General features: G+C 44.5%; 1 protein-coding gene across 1 annotated transcript; it reads right to left on the reverse strand.

Moving 5' to 3' along the window:
• Nucleotides 1–2,464: 2,464 nt before the first annotated feature.
• rims3 (regulating synaptic membrane exocytosis 3) lies at nt 2,465–20,311 on the reverse strand. The gene is made up of 7 exons (XM_019867867.1): nt 20,022–20,311; nt 15,203–15,528; nt 5,380–5,521; nt 5,175–5,287; nt 3,924–4,025; nt 3,696–3,835; nt 2,465–3,344 (listed from the first exon to the last, which is right to left on the reverse strand). The coding sequence occupies exons 2-7, from the start codon at nt 15,465–15,467 to the stop codon at nt 3,132–3,134; spliced, it is 975 nt and encodes a 324-aa protein (XP_019723426.1). The 5' UTR covers nt 15,468–15,528; nt 20,022–20,311; the 3' UTR covers nt 2,465–3,131.
• Between the last annotated feature and the right edge of the window lie 34 nt (nt 20,312–20,345).

The raw sequence follows: 20,345 nt of genomic DNA on the forward strand, positions 1-20,345 counted from the left end.
AGGTTGACAAATGCCGGATGTGTGCATTTATATCTCAACCGCAGCACCGCCGCCCCACCCCCCCCAAAAAATACTCCCAGCATGTGTACTGCGATTGACCCGTTTCAGTACCTTCACATTCAAAAAGTCACCAAAACTCGACACAACGCTGTCACCGTCAACCCTGCTGCTTTGGGAGCTTTCAAAAATCGACTTTCATTTTCAGAAATCAATAATAGTTCATTCATTAAAAGCCAGTGTCAAGCAAAGAAACAGATGACTCATTTGTGTGAACATTAAAGACCCTGTAAAGTGAATTTAGGGGTTTTGCTTTAGAGCGCCTCGTTGTAGGGCATGAGTGCATGCATGTCACGGAAAGAGGGGCAAAAGAGTGAGGGGAACGGGGAGTCGGGCGTGACGGTTAGCATGTTGAATTGGAAATTGCGCAGGCGTGGACACTTTAGCGTGTTGCGACATGTATGATTTTTGCGCGTTTCATTTTTTTTTTTCCACTATTTGGAAGCCTCATTTTCAATCGATATTTTCATGGCTGCAATTTGGTAGGGTTGTTCAACACACTCCATGGTGTGTCAAAAATCAAAAGACAGATGTCTTTTCACTTGACATGGACTTAAATACCGTGTTCATGTGCCAAAACCTGCATCGTTTAAACAGCAACATATATTATTTCACAATTATTTACACATTTTCAAGTCCTTCCAGTCCCTCGCACTCATGACACAATGCAATAAATGTGCACACTCACAGCTCACGTGAAAGAAAGGCAATAGTTCACTTTGCTTTTGGTGGCAAAAGCGGAACAAATTTCCACTCCATCTCCAAAACATAGAGCAAATATTCACTTTTCTTTTTTCTTTTTTTTTTTTTGCCAAGGAGTAAACATTCAGCAGTGAATGTGGACGTTATACAAGGTGGTTTTCTTTTTAGAGGTTCTCTAACAAGATTTTTTTTTTTTAAAGAATCACACAAAAAAGTGCACCAAAGAGATTGTGTGCAAATACAATATTTGTACTGTATATTCATTTTACATCATCATGCCAGCTGTCCACAAAATGACACAAAATGTGTGTGTGTGTGTGTGTGTGTGTGTGTGTGTGTGTAGAGAGAGAGAGAGAGAATATGTCTAGAATAGCCTACAATACCGTAGACCATGTCAAGAAAATTGCAACACACGTATTCGTCAAATCCAAAGTAGAACCGTGTGATTATGTTGGTTTTGTACCGTGAGGACAAAAATATGAACGTAGTGCTGATACACGGAATGTACCTTGGTAAAAATCTGCAAACACATGTCGCTTTCAAATAGGAACTGGACATTTGTTTGCGTAAAGTTGAGCGCTGGTCTCCGACACTCAGAAATGGAATCAAAATGTTCCATCAGATCAGTCGATTCAGATAAAGAACAGTAAATGCCAATTACTTGCTTGAGCTTATTTCAGAACTGCATTGAACTTTCTGCTACAACTTGTTCCACTGAATTCATTTCCCATAACTGAGATGCAAGTGTCAGATCAATGACAAAGTGCTACGAGTAAAACTGACCTGTTTCTGTTGTTCCGGTAGAAGTAGAAAACAAATTTTAAAAAATCATAATAATAATCACCAAAGCCAAGAAATCAATCAGTAGACTAACGTGCTGTTCCATTTCCACGCTGGCATTCAAATTCAAAGGAATCACAACATTACACGAGGAAACAGCGTTCATTCTTTCACAATAAAGTGCCGTCTTTGAAAGAACCGTAGTGCAACACGGGCGGAAAATTGAACGTTGCCGGGATCACCATCGTATTTCCTTTCCATCGAATAAAACCTCACAAAACTCCAACAGCTGGCACACAGAAAAAAAAAGGGAAGCCCAAAAACCCTCGACCAAAGCGCTTCATATTTACCCACAATGCTCAGTGTCTTGTGGGAGAAACATGAAGGGAGAATTTTCAATTACTCGTGTCGTCGTCATCATCATCATCATCATCGTCACCGTATTTCATCCATCATCTCCGAAGTCGGTGATTCCCAACCACCGTGCCGTCCAAACCTATTCAACTGATCATAATGGATGTAACACCAGTTCAGTTGTATTTAACTCTGTCTCCGGTCAAAGCGTTTTCCACAATTACGACATTTCTCGTAGCGTTACTAGTGCAGGGGGGGAAAAAAGTTACGAGTAGGATTTAATCGCAGGTCAAAAGTGGCACTAGTAATGGAAAAAATGTTGCAAGTGAGAGACATGCAAATGTTAATGTCAAAGTGAAACCCCACTGAATTCCACTGAACAAATGTTGCATCCCAGTGGGCCCCGGTCACGAGAAACGCTTCGACGGCTTCCGATACGGGGCCCACTTTCATATTTTTGGTTGGTGTCGTGCCGTGAGAAGTTTCCACAAAGGTTGAGAACCGCTTGGGTTCTTTGTGTCACTCCACTTTCCACGACCAAGTGTTAAATGTGAAGTTTGGGAGCACATTCAAAAGTTTTTGTTTTGTTTTTTTTTTGTAAAAAGATTGCAAGCGAGCGAGCATGCAGACTGCGGCCGATACGTACACGCGTGAACACAAATAAATGTAGAACTCTATATGTATAGATGCATATCTAGGTATAAACTCAGCCCTGCCCTGTGCAAGTGGAGTGCGGCTACCTCAGAATATCTCGAATATCTGCACCTGTAATGCGTTTGGCCCACAGAATATCATTGGCTCTGCTACATATCCGGACGTTATATTGTTCGACTACTTCATCTAACACTACGATAAACAATTGCTTTGGTTTTAAAAAATAGTTGTTGTTTTTTTTTTTGTTTTTTGTTTTTTTTAAAGTTTGGCAACCACAGTTTAGAATGCGTCATCTGCATGGCCCTGGGATGGTCTCGTGGAACCTGCAAATGCAGGTTATGTATGGCACTCTGTGAACCCAATGCGTCATGGTTGGGAATGTTGGAACACGGAGGAGGAAAAATGCTACGTCTTCAGGTAAAATGTGGAATTTACGAGGGTCTACACCCCCCCTGGCCCCCACTCCGACTTACAAAATTGCTCGGTGATAACGTGCACGTACAGAGGGGGTATCAGGTTTTTGCACTTGAAGATACAGTCTTGAGTGGTATGTACAGTACGAGGGTTTGCATGACTCAGCCTTGTTAGGTGCACGAGGGGCTGGTGGCGCTCTCCAGGGAGGACTGCGAGAGGCGTCGGGCCAGGGGTCCGATGCTGGGGTCTGCCAGAGAGGAGGTAGGGAACAGCTTGTACCAGCCGCCGACGGTCGCCGACAGGTCCAAATCCTCCAACAGGATCTGGGCCATTCCCATGAAGCACTTGTGGTCCATCCGCCCGTAATCCCCCCACACGATTACCTACGCAGCGGAAAAGGATTGTTAGGCGATCGTGAAGCTGCAGGATTGTGAGTGGCTCCACGCAAAGGACAGAGAACATGATCTTCTACCTACACGTGTTGCTCAACCATTTGTGTTCAAATACTTGTTGCTGGAAGCGCTATAAATCAGCCACGCAAATGCTATTCGTTAGCCCGTCGATGGTGTTTTGCGTCGTTTGTTAGCGGTAAGCTAATTAGTCTTCACAAAGGCAAAGTTGAAGCGGTTGTTGTATACATACGTTGAATTTCCACCGGGAGCGTGCGCGATGCTGTGAAGATCATATCAGCACTGGAAAGAATCACCCCAATCAAATGGAATGAGTCGGGATACCTGGAGGACTTTTCCCTGAGGACTCTCATCAAACAGCAGCGGCTGCTGGTAGCTGGGGTCAAGATTCTTCTTCACGACTTTGGTTTTCTTCTTGGCCAAGCACACTCCGTTCTCAAGGACGTACACCTTCACGTAGGTTGCTAAACAAAGCACAGCAAAAAAGGAAATCAAACACCGCGACTCCATTCCGGCACGGACGCGACCAAAGCGTCAGGGCGGTCGGTGAACCTGGGATATTCTTGGAGCCCGGTTTGGGGATCAAGCCTCTGGCCTGGTTGACCTCCACCTCCAGCTGACCTCCTCTGTCCACCATACCAACATGGACGTCCCCTGCAGAATGAGACATGATTTTTGTCTCGCCTGACTGTGCACAGTTTAAGGCCTTGAAGTGTTCAATTGACATTTGTCACCACTGGAGGGAGCCACAGAACAACGTTCCCTGAAAAGCGTCCTTCTGGAGACTTTCACAGGATCCATGTCAACGGATCACATTTCATGCACATTAACTTGATATACTTGTGCGTTAAGCGGTACAGAGGATTATCACCAGGAAGCTCCCCTCGAACCCTTTGCTTTATTTTTTCCCCTTGACAGTTCACTTTTACAGCGTGGCAGGATCCCTCCCTGCATGTTTTTGGTCATGGAAAATGTACCCGGGAGGCTTATATTGAGCTCTGGGTCCATTTAGTTGAACACAAAGCTGCAAGAAGTGGATATGCAAAAGCATTTTGCAGTCCCCGCAAAATGAAAATAACCACGTTTTATGACTTTGACAGGGAAGAGTTTGGGAGTTGTGGGCGTGTCCACTGAATGAGCTGAAACCACGTCCCACTTACCGGTCAACTGTCAATGAAATACCATTTCTACGATGAGGGGGAATTGATGCACTTCAAGCATTTTTCTTATGCCAACACATAATGACATGTTTGAGAAATGAATATATATCCACTTAAAACCACAGGCACTCACAGCTGACAACGAGGCACTCTGAAGCAGACATAGCAGCGTGAAGCCCGCGGGCCATGCAGTGGCTCTCAAGACGGACTTTTTTTTGTATCGTGTATTTTGAAACAAATTTTCAGAATTCACTTTACGGGGCAGTTGCCTGTCACTATACGTCGATGGCAAGGATAGATTTTGTAAAATAGATTATCTGCAAAAAAATGTAGAATTTTTGCAAATATATGTGTGCACATATGATATCGATTTTATTTTGAAGGCCAGAAAAGGGCTGACTGTACTCTGCAGAGTGTGCTGAATCCACATCACGTTGGACCCCTTCATTTCTGGCGTCCCACAGTGAAACAACATCGAGAAAATCCATCTTTCAATTTTATGAGGCCGTAACTGTGAGTGATGCTGCGTCAATGATAAGTAAGAGTAAATTGCGGGCAAAAGGAAACAAAGAGGAGGTGAGTAGAGCAAGTCGAGCAAAATGAGAGTGACCGATATGCTGGGCCTACTTGGCCCACGGCTTACCCATCGGAGGCGTCGCTAATGTTTGCCGCCCAACGATCTGAGCGGGGCCTAAGCCGTCCAGGAAGTCGCTGAACTGGCTCTCGGGCCCGAGGCGCGTGGTAGGGAAGATGAACCTTGAGAGAAAATAAATAAAAACACCAGGAGGGCCCACTGAGTTGAGATGCTCAACACTCGCGTGAAGCGGCCACGCGACGCGGATGCTCACGTTCCGTCGGAGCTGTTTGAGTTGGTGCTGCCGTCGGTGGAGTCCTTGCTTCCCTGTCGCGTCACCCGGTTCCTCATCTCCACAGCGATGCCGGTCTCCGTGCTCCGTCGGATGGTGCTGCGAAGCTTCTTGGTTCCGCCGTCTGATTGGAAATGGGAAAACAAAACAAAAAAAAAAAGGTCAAAGGTCACTTTCTTTCACAAACCCCACACTCTTTGACTTGACCTCAATGTAGTACCACCTTGTGTTGAAAAAATGCCGGGCAACGCTTCGGTATTTTTTTTTTTTTTTTTTTTTTACCACAGTGTCCTTACGACTAGGACACTTTTGAATAGTACATTCAAGCCATTCTTCGAGTGCAACTGTCTTACAAGTGACGAAAATAAATGTCATTTTAGTATGAATCCGATGCCTATGTACCCGTACGCTCTTTGTCTTCACTTGTAGGACAAATTTGGAATACAGGTTAGACCACTATGTCCTATCAGTGAGGCAAAACTGTGCGCAAGCTGCTGAGTTTATGTTACTAGTACCACTCGTGACATTCTCACATTCTTCTAGCACTGCACTAGTATTAAGAGAAGAGCGCAGACGTCAAGGAGCGCTCAATTTCGCCTGACTAGTAACTTGCAGTTGTCCACCTCGCATGCCAAAGGTGTCCTACTAGTGTGCAGGATGGCATAATGCTGTAGTTGGGGAAGACACTAGTGGGGGGGGGGGTGTTACTGGTGAGGGATAAATAGTTGTAGAAGAAATGTCTTTTACTTCACCGTTAAATACAACTGAACTGCATTTAAATGTGCCGTACTGGATGAACTAGTGCACCCTCGTCACTCTACTAGCACAGACAAACGGTGTACTAGCACTTGGAGCGAAAGCTGCAAATTAAACGGCTTTCGATCGAGAGCCTTGCCGTCGGAAGACTTTTAACAAGAGGCTTGTCCCTTGTTGCTAGTTAAAAAACACTCTCCGGTCCAGACATCGCACTTCATTAGCCCTGAGCAACTCCAAGCTTATTAAACTCCCCTCACCATGCTCGCCCCTATCGCCATGACAACCCCGGAACAGTCACCGAGGGCAAACAAAGCTGCGCAATGAGGCTGACGAGATTTTCGGGAGACTTTCATGCGAGGACGACGAGGAAGCTGACAGTGAGGCCGAGCGTCCGCTGGCAAACTTCAGGCGCTGCTGTGACAACGCTGATCGGGAAGCGGGCGATGCCACCTGAGACAGCTGACGCCATGGAGACAACCTCATCCCTGTTATTCAAAAAAAAAAAAAAAGTCATGAACCTAAACCCTTTGCTGAAATCGTCCGCTTCATCGAGTTTTCTATGGTGATCAATTTTTTCGCTTTGATTCATCAAGTAGCGACTCCTCCAACTTGTCACACTCTTTACTCATTTGTCAGCGCGGCCCTCCCCTCGTATCAAAACAGCCCCCCCCCGTTAAGGAGCAGTGATCGCTTCCGTCCTCTTTAATCCCCTCCTCCTCCCCCTCTTCCTCTGCGCGGCTCCCCCTTTTCCATTGCCATGGCAACGCCGTCTGCATTGCACCAAGAGCCGCGGGCAGCCTTTCCCCTCTCCGAGTGCCTTTTCCTGGCCGTCGGTGTGGCTTTAGAATCTTCTTCTTATCTTGGGATCCACTTCTTATTGTCTCGTACTAAAATGGTTCATCTTGGAAGCTCAGGTCGTTCCCATTTGGAAAGTCACTTTAAGGGTGCACGGACGGTCCTCTACATGCATTCAGTACAATTCAGTTGTATTTAACTTTGCAGGGCAATACGTGATCTCTTGCTGCTCTCTCTCGGTGCCGCTTTTTGCCTACTAGTTACAATGATAGCGGACTAGGAAACCACTGCGCTGCACTCGGAGTACAACAGTACAAGGTATGCGTTACGCACGAGTGGCAGCCCGGACCAACCAAAATGCCCTCTGGCAGTTTTGCCTCAGCAGTAACGACTGTCTTACTCATCATTTCTTTTCTCTACCAGCACCACTTGTGGCCTACCTGTACGCAATTAAACTAGTAAACTACGACTATGCCCACTACGATACTAGTGTGCTGAATTGTCCTCCTCGTGAGGACAAAGAGGATACTAGTTAAGCAGGATATCAGCTGAACAAACGCTCATCCAATCGAAAAGAAACATCGCGGCATTGTTTTCCTTTCCCCTTCCGCAGTCAAGCTCACTTTTTTTTTTTTTTGTTCCGAGGCCAAAACAAACACGGGCGCACTGTAATTAGTGCGAGCCCAACATAAATCCAACGGCTCCAAAACATTACATAAGCGAGTCGAGAAGAGGCCGTTTAATTGTCGACTGATATGAGGAATAACTCAGCCCCGGCAGACGAGCATGATTGCAGAAAGCGCGCGGCATCCAATTCAAAGACAAGTTTGTGCACATAAATGGTACGACATGAGAGCAATCCAGATATTAGATAGTAAAGTTCAAGTCGCATGGTGGAGGCGAATGAATCGATTCAATTGCAGAGGACGGAGCATCAACAAAAGTACTGACTCCGCGCACATTATTTGCATGTGTGTGTGCGTGTGTGTGCGTATCATTAAAGCCGCTTTGACATTTGGAGAGAGCACTGATGAAGCCTTTCTCATTATGAGCTGTAATATAGAATGCTGTTTTTAGCCTCCCTGCGCCGACATGCCTATTGGATGCGCCGGTGACGGCAGCGGTCCGCCGCGCGTAGCAACAGTAACCAAGCGCGGCTGTCTGCGATGAAAGATTTTGTTGTGGCGTCTTCACTGCTGGGCTTCTCTGCTAAATTTAGAGCCCCCCAAAAAAAGGAAAGCTTCAAAAAGGTAGAGGGTAAAAATAGAGATTATTTGTAGTTGAATCGGTGTCACTTATATAAGAGGGATAAAAATTGGGTCTGGCCATTTATTTCTTCTTATGACTGCATTCAATCCATCGCGCCATCCTTTCTTTCGACAGCTGTTTGAGGGTCATGTCTGGAAGAATTCTTCCGTTCACTCCCTACGTTTGAAAACGACTTCTTACTTTGACAATACGGTACAGACTTTTTAAGGCTACGCCAATGGCAACACGTCGAAAAAAAATTGAGAAAAGTCAGCAAGATCATATTTAGGCATTCAGATCATTCTGAATGTATTTATTCGGACTTATTACACAAAATTTGGTGACTTTTCTTCCATTTTGTACATGACAAATATTCCATATATTAAAAAACTAATTGAGAAAAGTCAGCAATATCATACTTAGGCATTCGGATCATTCTGAATGTATTTATCCGGACTTATTACACAAAATTTGGTGACTTTTTTTCCCATCTTGTACATGACAAATATTCCATATATTAAAAAACTAAAACTAATGCTGAAACTAATAGAAGCTAAACGAAAATGAAGTATTTTCCAACTAAAGTGAAGCCTTTAAAAAAAAATAAAAATTCACATAATAGCAAACAAACAAAAACGTTTATTATACAAGAAAGTATGTTCTGCAACTTTGGCCAAATACTTTTCCTGACATTTGACTCTTTAATCATGAAAAGTGTAGGGAGAAAAGGGCAACGTGTCAGATTTAGCAACTTCATGATGAATCAATCTGCCTTATTCTATATGGGTGATACTGGCCCAGTATTCACTTGGTATCAAATCGATACCACTCTGTCAGTTAATCCTGGAGAAAAATAGTTTGGTGTGCGGAGAAGTGAGCAAAATGGGTACAAGATGGAAGTGAGGGTCATTAGTTTACTTTTTTTTTTCAGTATTTAAGTACATATTAGCCCCTGTACTTTTTTGTTCATCTTACATTTACTTAAATGGTTGCAATTTCCGACTTGTCCCAGAAGCAAAGGAGGTGAGGCAGTACTAGTACCAGTTTTGTTTTGTTTTTTTACACATAAATATGTACTTCTACTTCAGTACAGAGTGTGAGTACTGTTACTCTGTGTTTTAATGAAGAAATAATTGAATTTAAAAATCTCCCGTGTCGTATTTGTGCGCACTCTCCGTGCGCGCATGAATCCCATGAACGTGTCCTAGCAGGACAACGGCGGCCGACAAGAAGCCATTAGCCTTTTGCCAAGCGTCCTTTTGCACGGGAAATGATTTGCACTAATCCGAAACCTTCATGTACTGCAGGATGTCTGCCGGTGAGTTAATATGATGCGCCGGCTTCTGTCTAATGTCGCTTAATCACGGTGAGGAAAAAGGCCAATCTAATTCTCAAGCTATTTCCCCCGGAATACGCAACTTTAGAAGGAGTGGATGAGAAGAAACGCATCTAACCACTCTAATAATCACATTAATTCAACTTGAAAATTGATATGAGATGGATACTCGATTTCATTTGACTGTTTTTGGCCCTTCAAATGCCCTCGCGGGGGCCGCAAAAAATGGGAATAGAAAGATTAGCATGACTATTTCCCCATGTTGCAGATTGGCTGCACGCGGGCTTAAGAGCAAAATGTCATTTGGGCTTTGAGAGGGGAACCTGTGGAGAGTTTCCTGCGGCGCAGCGGCCGTCTGCCGGCGCCATGAAACAGATTTTGAAATAAGCCCGCCTGGGTGTTTATATTGGCTGAGAGGAGAAATGTGTTTGTGTGTGTGTGTGTTGGTCCAATGCACGAAAGGCTCACATCACCCACACCATATACTCATGAGACCCCGCGCGCACAAACATAATTACTGTACTCCGGAGTAATTTCCCGTATTGTTGATGTTGTTTATTTGAAATTTGCGTGGCACAGCCACTTGAGCACCTTTGATTGAGCATAATGATAGCATCTCAGCTGCATCACGTCGGACGTGAGCCTCTCGCTCTCTGACCAAGCTGTGATTACGTTCATGATGCTACGCTCGGATTTTCGAAGCAGTAGGCATCGATATTGGAAGCGATGGCTCGTTGAAATGGGTTTTGTAGCCTTTGAATAGTACCGGTGGGGAGCAAAGCTTTTAAGAGTGAGGAGAAAGGTCTCAGTCGGCATTTAGCCAGAGCGCTAGTGACTCCAAGGTGGTGCGGGAGGGTTGGCATAATGGCGCAGCAACCTTGTTTTCAAGGCAACTCTCAAAGAAAGCCTGGGGAAACGTTCCATTTAAAATCGCTTTCACCTGGAGACATTTTGTGACCCAACACCGACCTCGTTGTGAAATATTTCCAGTAAAATATCAAGAGAGCTTGAGTCATCTTCGTCACGGCGGTTTTCTTTCGGGAGAGATTTTCCCCCCAAAAATTGGTGATCATTGTGAGGTTTTAAGTGATGTTGCCAAAAGGCTGCTGACTCAGAAGGAGCCAGAAGTAGGCCAATGTGGGACAACCGACCCTCTCAGCCTACCCCGCCGCCGACACACACGCACTCCAAATGAAAACAGCCTGAGTGTAACTGGAGGCCAAAATATAATACTGTTGACTTTTTGACTATTGGGCATGCTCATTGGGGATTTCATTTATTATCATTTGGTTTCCAAAATTAGTCTCTGTCAGTTTTAATTGGCTTGTCCGTGATCAGGGACCGAGAAACATTATTGAAAAATAATTTGGGGAGATATAAGACTGACTGTCAAGCAGTGGTCAGGGAAGGGCCTCCTCTGCTGACCTAATACTAGCTACAACTTACAACTTTGAAACTTTTCTTTTTTTTTTTTAAACATAGAATTGCACTTCATAAAACTTTACATCATAAACTCATATAACATCAACTCCTAAAATACATAAGAATTAAACAGTTGCTGCTTCTGGTGCGCGTGACTAGGCCTCCGGGTAAAGTATAATACAGTCACGCAAACACAAACAAAGGAGACTTTCTCAACTATACGAAATGAGCCAGTAAGCTCCGGTGAATTTTCGCAGAGGATAAAGAATATACACACATTGTTATCTCGGCTGTTTGCTTTTGCGGTCAAATAGCTGTGGCTTAAGGCTTAACACAAAACGCCCATTTTTTTTTCTTATTCGATGTTTTAGCATTTAAGCTAGCAACGTTATGTGCTTATTTTGAATTCACACGGTGTCATCTTTTTCGTTCTGTGTGTAGTGTAGAAATGTACTTGTGGTTCCATCAAGCATTCAAAGTGATCGGGGGGGGAACACAAGTATTGCATTCCTGTGTGAGACAATTCCAAAGTCTCACAATCTGCTGCTTTTGTGTGCCTCTGGCGCACACTTGTGCCATGAACCACCCCCGGCCATAAACGTGCGAAAAGAAGGGAAGGCGGGAGATGTAAAACGATATCAAAAAGGAAATGTCGAGTGGGTTGAAGAGCTAAATGGAGCTCAGAATAGTGAGATGATGGGAGCGCCAATGTATGCCACGGAAATATCTACGTGGGGATATGTAGCTTTGGGAACGTGAACAGAAAGTTGGTCGCTCAGGTGAGACAGCAAACACATCCATGAGTAAAACGCACATTCCTATCCATGCCCGCCTGGCATCCAAGAATCATTCCTTCGTGTGCTGAATCTCAAAAGTGGCCGTCCTCCGTGCGGGCTAAGCCTTTGCAGCCACGGATAAACCTGCACAGGAGATAAGACTGACTGAGCCCAGCGGAGGAGTGAGTCACCCGGTGAAAAACCACGGAAATACTTTTTCTGCGCTACTAATAATAGCAGGCAATAAATAGACCGCAAACAGAAAAAAAAAAAAAAGGCCGGGCACAAATCTTTGAATTCGGAATCTATCCACAGATGAAAGAAACGCGGGAGATAAGACTGACTGAGCCCAGCGGAGGAGTGAGTCACCCGGTGAAAAACCACGGAAATACTTTTTCTGCGCTACTAATAATAGCAGGCAATAAATAGACCGCAAACAGAAAAAAAAAAAAAAGGCCTGCCACAAATCCTTGAATTCGGAATCTATCCACACATGAAAGAAACGCGGGAGGGCAGTCAAGACGGGTTTGCATTTCATGCACGGGATTTGTGGTGAGGAGAGGTGCGTTACGTAACGCAGACATGTTCATCCGACAAATTCATGCGCGGCGCCGCTCACACTTTCGAGCCTCTGTAGCGTCAGTGAGCGCAGCGAGATGGCGGATCGGGGGAGGCTTCGACAGGGCGTGGCCGGAGTCGGGCGCTCACCTAACAGCCACGGTCAATCAATCACCTCCCACGTGTGTCTCATGATGCCAACTTGCCATTAAATTAGGGACGCCTGCCTACTTGAATGAGATCCAGGCGCATTGTCTTTGCAAAGGTGATAATTGGCCATTTTGATTGACACTGTCCAAAAGCAATCCGTCGACATGTCATTCCACGCCAATATTCGTGAATATTATTATTGTGCTGCCTGCCAATTTGGCCATGTTACTCCCTCCACGTGTCTGCGCCAATTCCAAACACCCAGCGCCTTCAGAGCATCCATGGCATTAGTTTCCACGTTCCCAAAATTCCTACTGACTGATTTCACAAACCATTCAAACGGAACTTTTCCACTCATTCTGGACTTTGCAGGATGTTTTTTTGTTTGTTTGTTTGTTTTTACATTTCCCAAATTCAAACCACTCCGGTTTCAAGTCTCACGCTGTGCATTCCAACAATCCAATTAATTCCACACCATTTCAGTTTGGCATTCACTGGCAATCGCTACTCGAATGCCTTTGCTAACCGTGTGCTGCATTTTTTTTGCGTTGCATCATTTTTTTTTTTTTTTAATGATTGTATCAAGAGCATTTATTAGAAACAAATCCTAGTAATTTGCTGTAATTGACCAGGCTGGAAGCCGATAATAATCCGGTGTCCTTTGTGCCTCATGCAGTAGGAAATGATGCTTGCCCGACAAAACGAGCTATCATTACCCAATAAGAAAGACCAGGCCACACAAAATGGAATGTCCGGAAAAAAAAGGAAAACAACAGATGATGAAATGTTACCCGATGACACTTGAAAGAAACTACATGGCATGTTTTGAGGACGCACAGTGCACGCTGGATTGATTGATTGATTGATTGATTGATTGATTGATTGATTGATTGATTGATTGATTGATTGATTTGGAACGTTTTGCAAAGCTTCATGTGATGACTTTTTCAACACAGGTTTGCTCCACAAGCACTTCCAGGTGGGCTCGTTCCTCTGTTGTTTGTGAACCGACTGGATGCAATTCACAAAACGCAGCAAGCGCGGAGCATAGCCCGCAGACGCAATAACACGCCAACATTCCCTTCGCAACGCGCTTTAATAGCATTCATCTCCACTCATTCCAGTAAGCCTCCCATTTCAATCCTGTCACTTCATTTGAGAGGGCCGAAACGAAGCGGGACGGGTGGTTGAACTGAACAAATGATTCGCGTTATGTCGTGCAGCGGATTTTAAAAACTGCCGGTGGCCATTTGTCAGGATGCGTCTACTCTGCCTCACGTTTGGTGATTTTCGCCATGTGAGCTGGTCACGCAGGTGAAGCTGTGGTGACGCCACCGTCACAATGAGAGCCATCATACGGACGAAGTTGGACGGATGCGCGGGGCGCACGATCCTGTCATTTAGTTCCAGGCCAGATATGTTCTCCTGGCGGCTGAGAGCATCTAAATTTAGACACCCTCTTCTTCACATCCGCGGCCACTATGAGCCTCCTCGTGCTTTCTTTGCTCTCTGTTTGTTTTGTCGGCATGAAGGCAGACACATTGCAGGACTAACGGTGATAGGTGAAAATATGCAAAATAGATAATTAGGCAAAGGGGGTGATGAACAGAAGCTCCTCCCCTCCCTTCAACATAGTTCCTTGAAACCAAGATTCCAGACAAAGACGGCAGCTGAATTTTTTTCCCCGCCTCCCCCAACAAAAATAATGATAATAAGAAATCTATTTCGAATGTATTTGCGAACTGCCACTGTGCTGGGGAAGACTCCACGTGTGTTATTGAGGATTCGGATGAATGCGTGTTTTCCACGTGAATGACAGCGTGCGTTCCTGTCGACGCTGCCCGTTGGACATATGGCGACTCTGTTAGCGCTGGCACCACATATGCATGCATCTCGTCAATTCTATTCTGTTTACGCTCATGGTGGAGAGAGGGTGTAATTACAACTGAGGAGCTGGGACTTTTTTTTTTATTCTTTTTGTTATCCTTGATGAAAGATGCGTGTTCATCTGATGAGCCTTTAGGAGAAATGGACCTGCCAAAAAATTGGCTACATTTTCATGTTTTTACAAGAAAGAAGCCATCATTTTAAAAGAAAGAAATCAGAAGATTAGAAAAAGAGACAGCACCTACAAAAAAAAGGGCGATCATTTACTCTTTTTATTTTTTTGTACATAATGCACGCCTATAAAATCCGGCCGTCTTTTAGGGCATCTCGAAAAAGCTTTATATTAAAAGGTAATGCAAGATTTTGGGGGATTCATTACGCAATCCTAAGCTTTTTAAAGCAAGTGAAAAATCGTTTTCTGCACACTAAAGTGCATTGGCATTTGAATAAAATCCTTCTGAACTCGGCTAAGAACAGGCTGCAAAATGTCACACTCTGTTGGATTTACAGAGCAGATAGCAACAACACTCAGATCGGGTTTTAAGACTGACTGGTCTCCCAGAAATAAACACGTCGGATGTCTAGCCACGTTGTGGGCAGGCAAGCAGAAAGCAAATTGCAGACCGGACACACTGTTCGGAAAAGGTCGCATGCACAATGTTGTTTCGGAAAGGAGAAGGAGAGTCCCCACCGGATCCTGAGTTGATTATTTTGCAGTAGTGTGAATGCAATTCCGATTCCACACAAAGACAAGGGAGAAAATAGAAAGAGGCAAAGAGCAAACGTGGCCTTGGCCGAGATGTTGACAGTGAACATCACCCCCCCACCCCAAAAAAATGAGCGCAAGAAAGAGTGGCGGATGACGAAAAGAACTGACCGTGCTGGTTGAGCTGCTGTGTGCTCTTGCTCCACTGCGACAAGCCCACAATAGCCACCATCTTGGCCCCCAGACTGGAGCGCCGCTTCTTGATGCCGGCCAGCGACGCCGACTCGGGCACCCCGCCTCCGGGACTCTTCTCCAGGTTGTACATGGCCCCCGAGATGCTGGAGGAGCGCACCACGTTGCGAGCCGCTTCGCTCAGCCCGCTGAGACTGCTCAAAGCGCCCGGGCTGGGCACCTCCACCGAGCTGCTCAGCATCATGGTCCTGCTGGACGAGAGGACCGGTGGGTGGAGGCGGGGGCGCAGGAGCGTTGGAGTGGGACTGAGGAAAGGGCAAAAGATAAGGGATGATGTGAGATCATGGCGGGGGCCAAAACGCTCGGCAAAACTTTGGAGTTCAAACCAGTGTCATGCATCAGTTCGCGAGCATCAAGGAATTGGAACATCAATGATGGGCGGGAAGAAAACATATCGAGAACAGTTGGCCCAACAGATCAATCGGTCAGTCGATTTCATCGCTTCATATTACCTATTTTTAAATCGTTAAAAATCGGCCGAGAAAAATCTGCGGATTTTTGCGGATTGTTTTTGTTGTTGTTTCGTGCCTGGTTTCACTTTACAACCTCAGACAAAGATGACGAACCCTTCCAAAATGATTGGCCCAAAAAATTGGCTGATGTTTGCCGAATTCATGTCTTTACCATCCTAAGTGTGAAGTGAGCCAAAATAAAGTTATTTTACTCATCGCACTTTTTAGTTGGACACTTCAATGTTTATCAGAAATTTTCTTTGCCAAATATTGGAATTGGGTCAGGATTAATTTGTATTATAATTAGGCTAACTCTAACCCTAAAAAAAAAAAAAAAAAAAAAAAAAAAACCACGTATTAGCCAAGCCCTAAATTGCAAACACTGAGGAAGCAGATGTGACTTCCTCCTCCACAGCCTTCCCAAATAACTTACAGTAAGTGCGCAGCAAAGAAGACAGAGGTCGGTGGGTGGGTGGCAAGATATATCTGCGGATAACACAAACACAAATGTCAAGGATGGCCTGCTGTTGGCGGGCAACCTTGTCAGCCGCTGTTTGTCTGCCGTGTTTCCCTGGAATCATATTTGGGCTCCAACCTTAAACAGTGTCAGTGGAGCTGACGGTGGAGGCTGCGTGAGTTGTCTACTCATATCGACTTCAGAAATGAACCGTTGAATGGGCCCAAACCACACCTGCGTTCTATCGTCGCAGGAATTTGTGTTGGTTTAAATCAGATTTTCGTACTATCTTGCGTCAGAATGACCTTTTCAAAAATTCCTCCTTGTCTCTTGTAACATCTTCAGCAAACCTCCTTGTGACACTGTTGCACTTCTGCTGAACCTTTTCACTGCATCTCCTGGCGTTGGTTGCTCATATAGACGAGCCGCAAATCACTCTTTTACGCCCACTTCTTGAGGAAGCCAAATTGAAGCAAACAAAGCCATTTGAGCATGGAGAAACGTTGTGTTGTTTTTTTTTTTTTCTTTCTACACTGGCCAACGGTTGTACGGACCGATGCACAGATTATTGATGCTACAGCACTCATTCCGGTAGCAGGATGTCTTAAATAATCCATATACTGTCGAGTGAATTTGCCCTTAATACGTCTTTAGGAATTAAAACCCGGATGATGATTTGAGTGATGTGCTGTGCGTTTGAGAGGTTTGTAAAAGGCTATAAAAAAGGGCTCCTCTCAACATTGAGAACATTTGGGTGGCAGTGTTTTTCATTTATATGTATGTATACATATATACATTTTTGTGTTTGCATACGTAAGGTAATGAATAAGTCATTATTGTTCTAAAATAGGATTATGGATGAGAGCAGGGTGTGCCACAATGCCCCCAGGCTGACTTCGAACATGGCAGGTGGGGAGAAGGAGATGAGACGTGTCACTGACCACATTAGTCACCAGGGAACGCGGCCATGAGTCAGGAAAGCGCTCGGCCTCATCCATCACAACCTTCTTAACCCAGTTTCCCTCCATTCTACTTGTTTTATTTCTAGCTTTCCAGGCCCCAGCCCAGCCGCTTCCTCTGACAGAGTCTTTTTGACATCCTTCCATTTTGTGATGGTGTCAATGAGAAGAACGAGGGGAGGAACATTTTCGTGGGTCGTGGATTAATTTACATCAGCGGTTAGACTGAACAATTGGGACATGAGGTTAGCTCGCTACGCAGCTATGCCTGAACCCCAAAAATGCTTCTTCCTTTCAGATAGTCTGCTGGCATGGCTACTTTAGAGTGCCTCGTTGTAGGCCATGAGTGGGTGCATGTCACGCAGAGAAAGACGAAGGAGTGACAATAGCGGACTTTTTTTTTAAGTATGATCGATTCATTGTGGGAAACAGAACGCTGTATCGCTTGCTCAGCTGAGCAGGGATTAGTGTATAAAATAGGGCCGAGCAAATGAGCATTTAAAATGATACAAACGGAGCAAAGAGATTTGATGATTATCATCAAGGAGGCTCCATTCCAAACGTTTCACCATGGAGACTGGAGTCATCATTTTTTGCCACAGATTGGCTGTAGTGTGTGTGTGTGTGTGTGTGTGTGTGTGTGTGTGTGTGTGTGTGCCTAACTTGGTTCAGCGATAGAAGCAATCAGCGCATATCACGGATTCGTAGACATGTAACAGCCTCATGGTTGACTGTTTCAGATTTTTAAGTGTGGTTACGTGCTTGCCATGTACACTTAGAGTGCTCAAAAGATGATGAGAAAAAAAATGAACACATTACGATGAGCATTATCTGTCTCATAAAAAAAGAAAAAAAAAATCAACAAAATAACTCAGATGCACAAAAAAAATATATGTATAATTTCACACCCCAAAAACACTCCACTAAATACTTTCACTTTTTTTTTTATTCACTTTTAGGATCTTTAAGTACAGTTACAAAGTATTTGTACTTCCATAATTCCCACTTCTTGCTATTCTCACATCTAAATTGACAATCAGAGTGTAAGACCGCATCTCTCCATTCTTTTTTTTTTTTTAAACGCACGTGGAACTATACAAGACAGGCTTTCCACGGCAGAAGCTTGGGTCTCTTCCCAGTTTGACAGCCTCAGTAGATTACAAAGAGGATCGAGTTGGAGTCAGGCATTGGATTTCAAGACTTAAGCACATGGATAATTATCCTCTTTCTCCTTTTTTTTTATTTTTCAAAAAGAGAGCCAAAAAAGTGCCTGCTTTCCTCTGAGCCAGTTTAAGTCGTCACGCTATTCCCCAGGCTTGACAGCGGCAAGTGTCACAAATATCAGAAAGGCTTTCCTTTTTTTTTTTTTAACTATAAATTCAACACAAATGTTGACCTCACTCACTCACCACCCACAGATGGGAGGTCGAGGAGTGATTCGCTCCTGTTTGCTTTATTCATGTGTGTCCGTGCGTGTGTGTGTGTGTGTGTGTGTGTGTGTGTGTGTGTGTGTGTGTGTGTCATCTGATATAATATCACACCTCAGCATGAGCTTGGCCCAGCCCGTCTCATGCTTGGCGGAGAGGACGAGCCATCTGAAAAGTGCGTGCTGGTAATGTGCTTATATAGAATAATATGCTTATGTGCTCTGCCCTCCCTTTGCCTGACACCCTCACTCATATCCACACACACACACACACACACACACACACTTATTATATAAAACACATCATAAAGAAATAACGCAGAAAGCCTTTGACTCCGCAATACAGTACTTGGTAACTCATCTTTTTTTCCCCCGCAAATGCAGAAAAATGCACCAGAATAGCAGTTGTGGTTTATTTAGATTGAAGCCTGACATACTGTTCATCTTCCATGCACACATACTATGTTGTCAATCAATGTTTCAGCAGAGGCAAAGAGTTTTTTTTTTTTAATCTGCATGCCGTGATTAGTCATTTGAGCTTGTCAAGATTTTCAGATGGATGTGGGAATGTATGAATATTTAAAGTAAGATAAGATGATAATACTTTGTTTCATAAAAAGGAGACAATCTAAAAGCTGCATTTGCAAATGGATTCTTCATATACAGTATTTGAAATTGCACTAATTTGTGTTCGGACATTTCATCGATAGTAGCCCATATGGTTTGCAACGAGAACTGTGACAATACAATAATCAATAACTGTGGATATTCTCAAAGCGTATAGTAGGAGACTTTGAATTGTTTGCACCAAAACAATGGGATGCAGTTGCAATTATCGTTATAGCTTATAGTGGTCCAGCCCACTTGAGATCAAATCGGGGTGAATGTGGCCCCTGATCGAAAAAGAAGTTTGACACCCTTGGGTATGTTCCTGTGAAAAAGTGGTGGCCACACAGACAGTTTGCTGGACTGTTTGGAGTGCCCTCAAAAACACCATCACAAACAAACACGCTGATGGCATGTACAATTCCAAATGTTCAAGACTTCCACCATTCCCACCATTTTTTCTTGATTTAACACACAATCAAAAAAAATAAATCAAAAAGCCATTTTAGCAGACACATTGTTGGACTGTTGAACCAGAGACATTTTTTTAAAATTTTACTTTTGCAATTTTGGCCTCACTTGAGGAAACGCCATTCAAATTTCATGAAGAAAGAACGGCATCTTTTTCCTGTCAAGTGTGTCAAATTTGATCTGACTGAACGTGAGGGTGAGTAACTAATTGAAAATGCAAGACAGTCCATTTTTACACTCATTCACGCACTCGCATGAGTTTACAATATGAGCCTTAATTCAAGATGCTCGGCTGATCACGTGTGTCGCATCCCAGTGACAGCATATCGCATTGTGCACAATTGTGGTGCCGAATGGGAGCACTTACCACAAGGAGCGGAGAAGAGGAGCTGTGCGGGGCGCAGGTTGTCAGATGATGTTGTACTTGTAGCCCGCGTGGATCAATGTCATCGTTCGGCTGCAATTTTGGCGCTTCGGTGGTAAAAAGCGAAAAGAGCTCTGAGCGGCGTCTCCGCTCTGCACTGTGCTTGCTGCGCGTCTGCTCGAGCTGCAATCCAAAAGGTGGGGTTGAGTCGAGCCGACCCGAACCGAGGGGGCGCTGCTGAGGGGGGAGAAAGGAGGAGCGGGACGCAAGCCGCTGCGGGCAAACAGCGACATCGGGTGGCTTGACATGTGCAACTCAAACTTGACA

The sequence above is a fragment of the Hippocampus comes genome, unplaced genomic scaffold (genome assembly GCF_001891065.2).
Source record: "Hippocampus comes isolate QL1 unplaced genomic scaffold, H_comes_QL1_v1.1 scaffold207, whole genome shotgun sequence".
Lineage (NCBI taxonomy): Eukaryota > Metazoa > Chordata > Actinopteri > Syngnathiformes > Syngnathidae > Hippocampus > Hippocampus comes.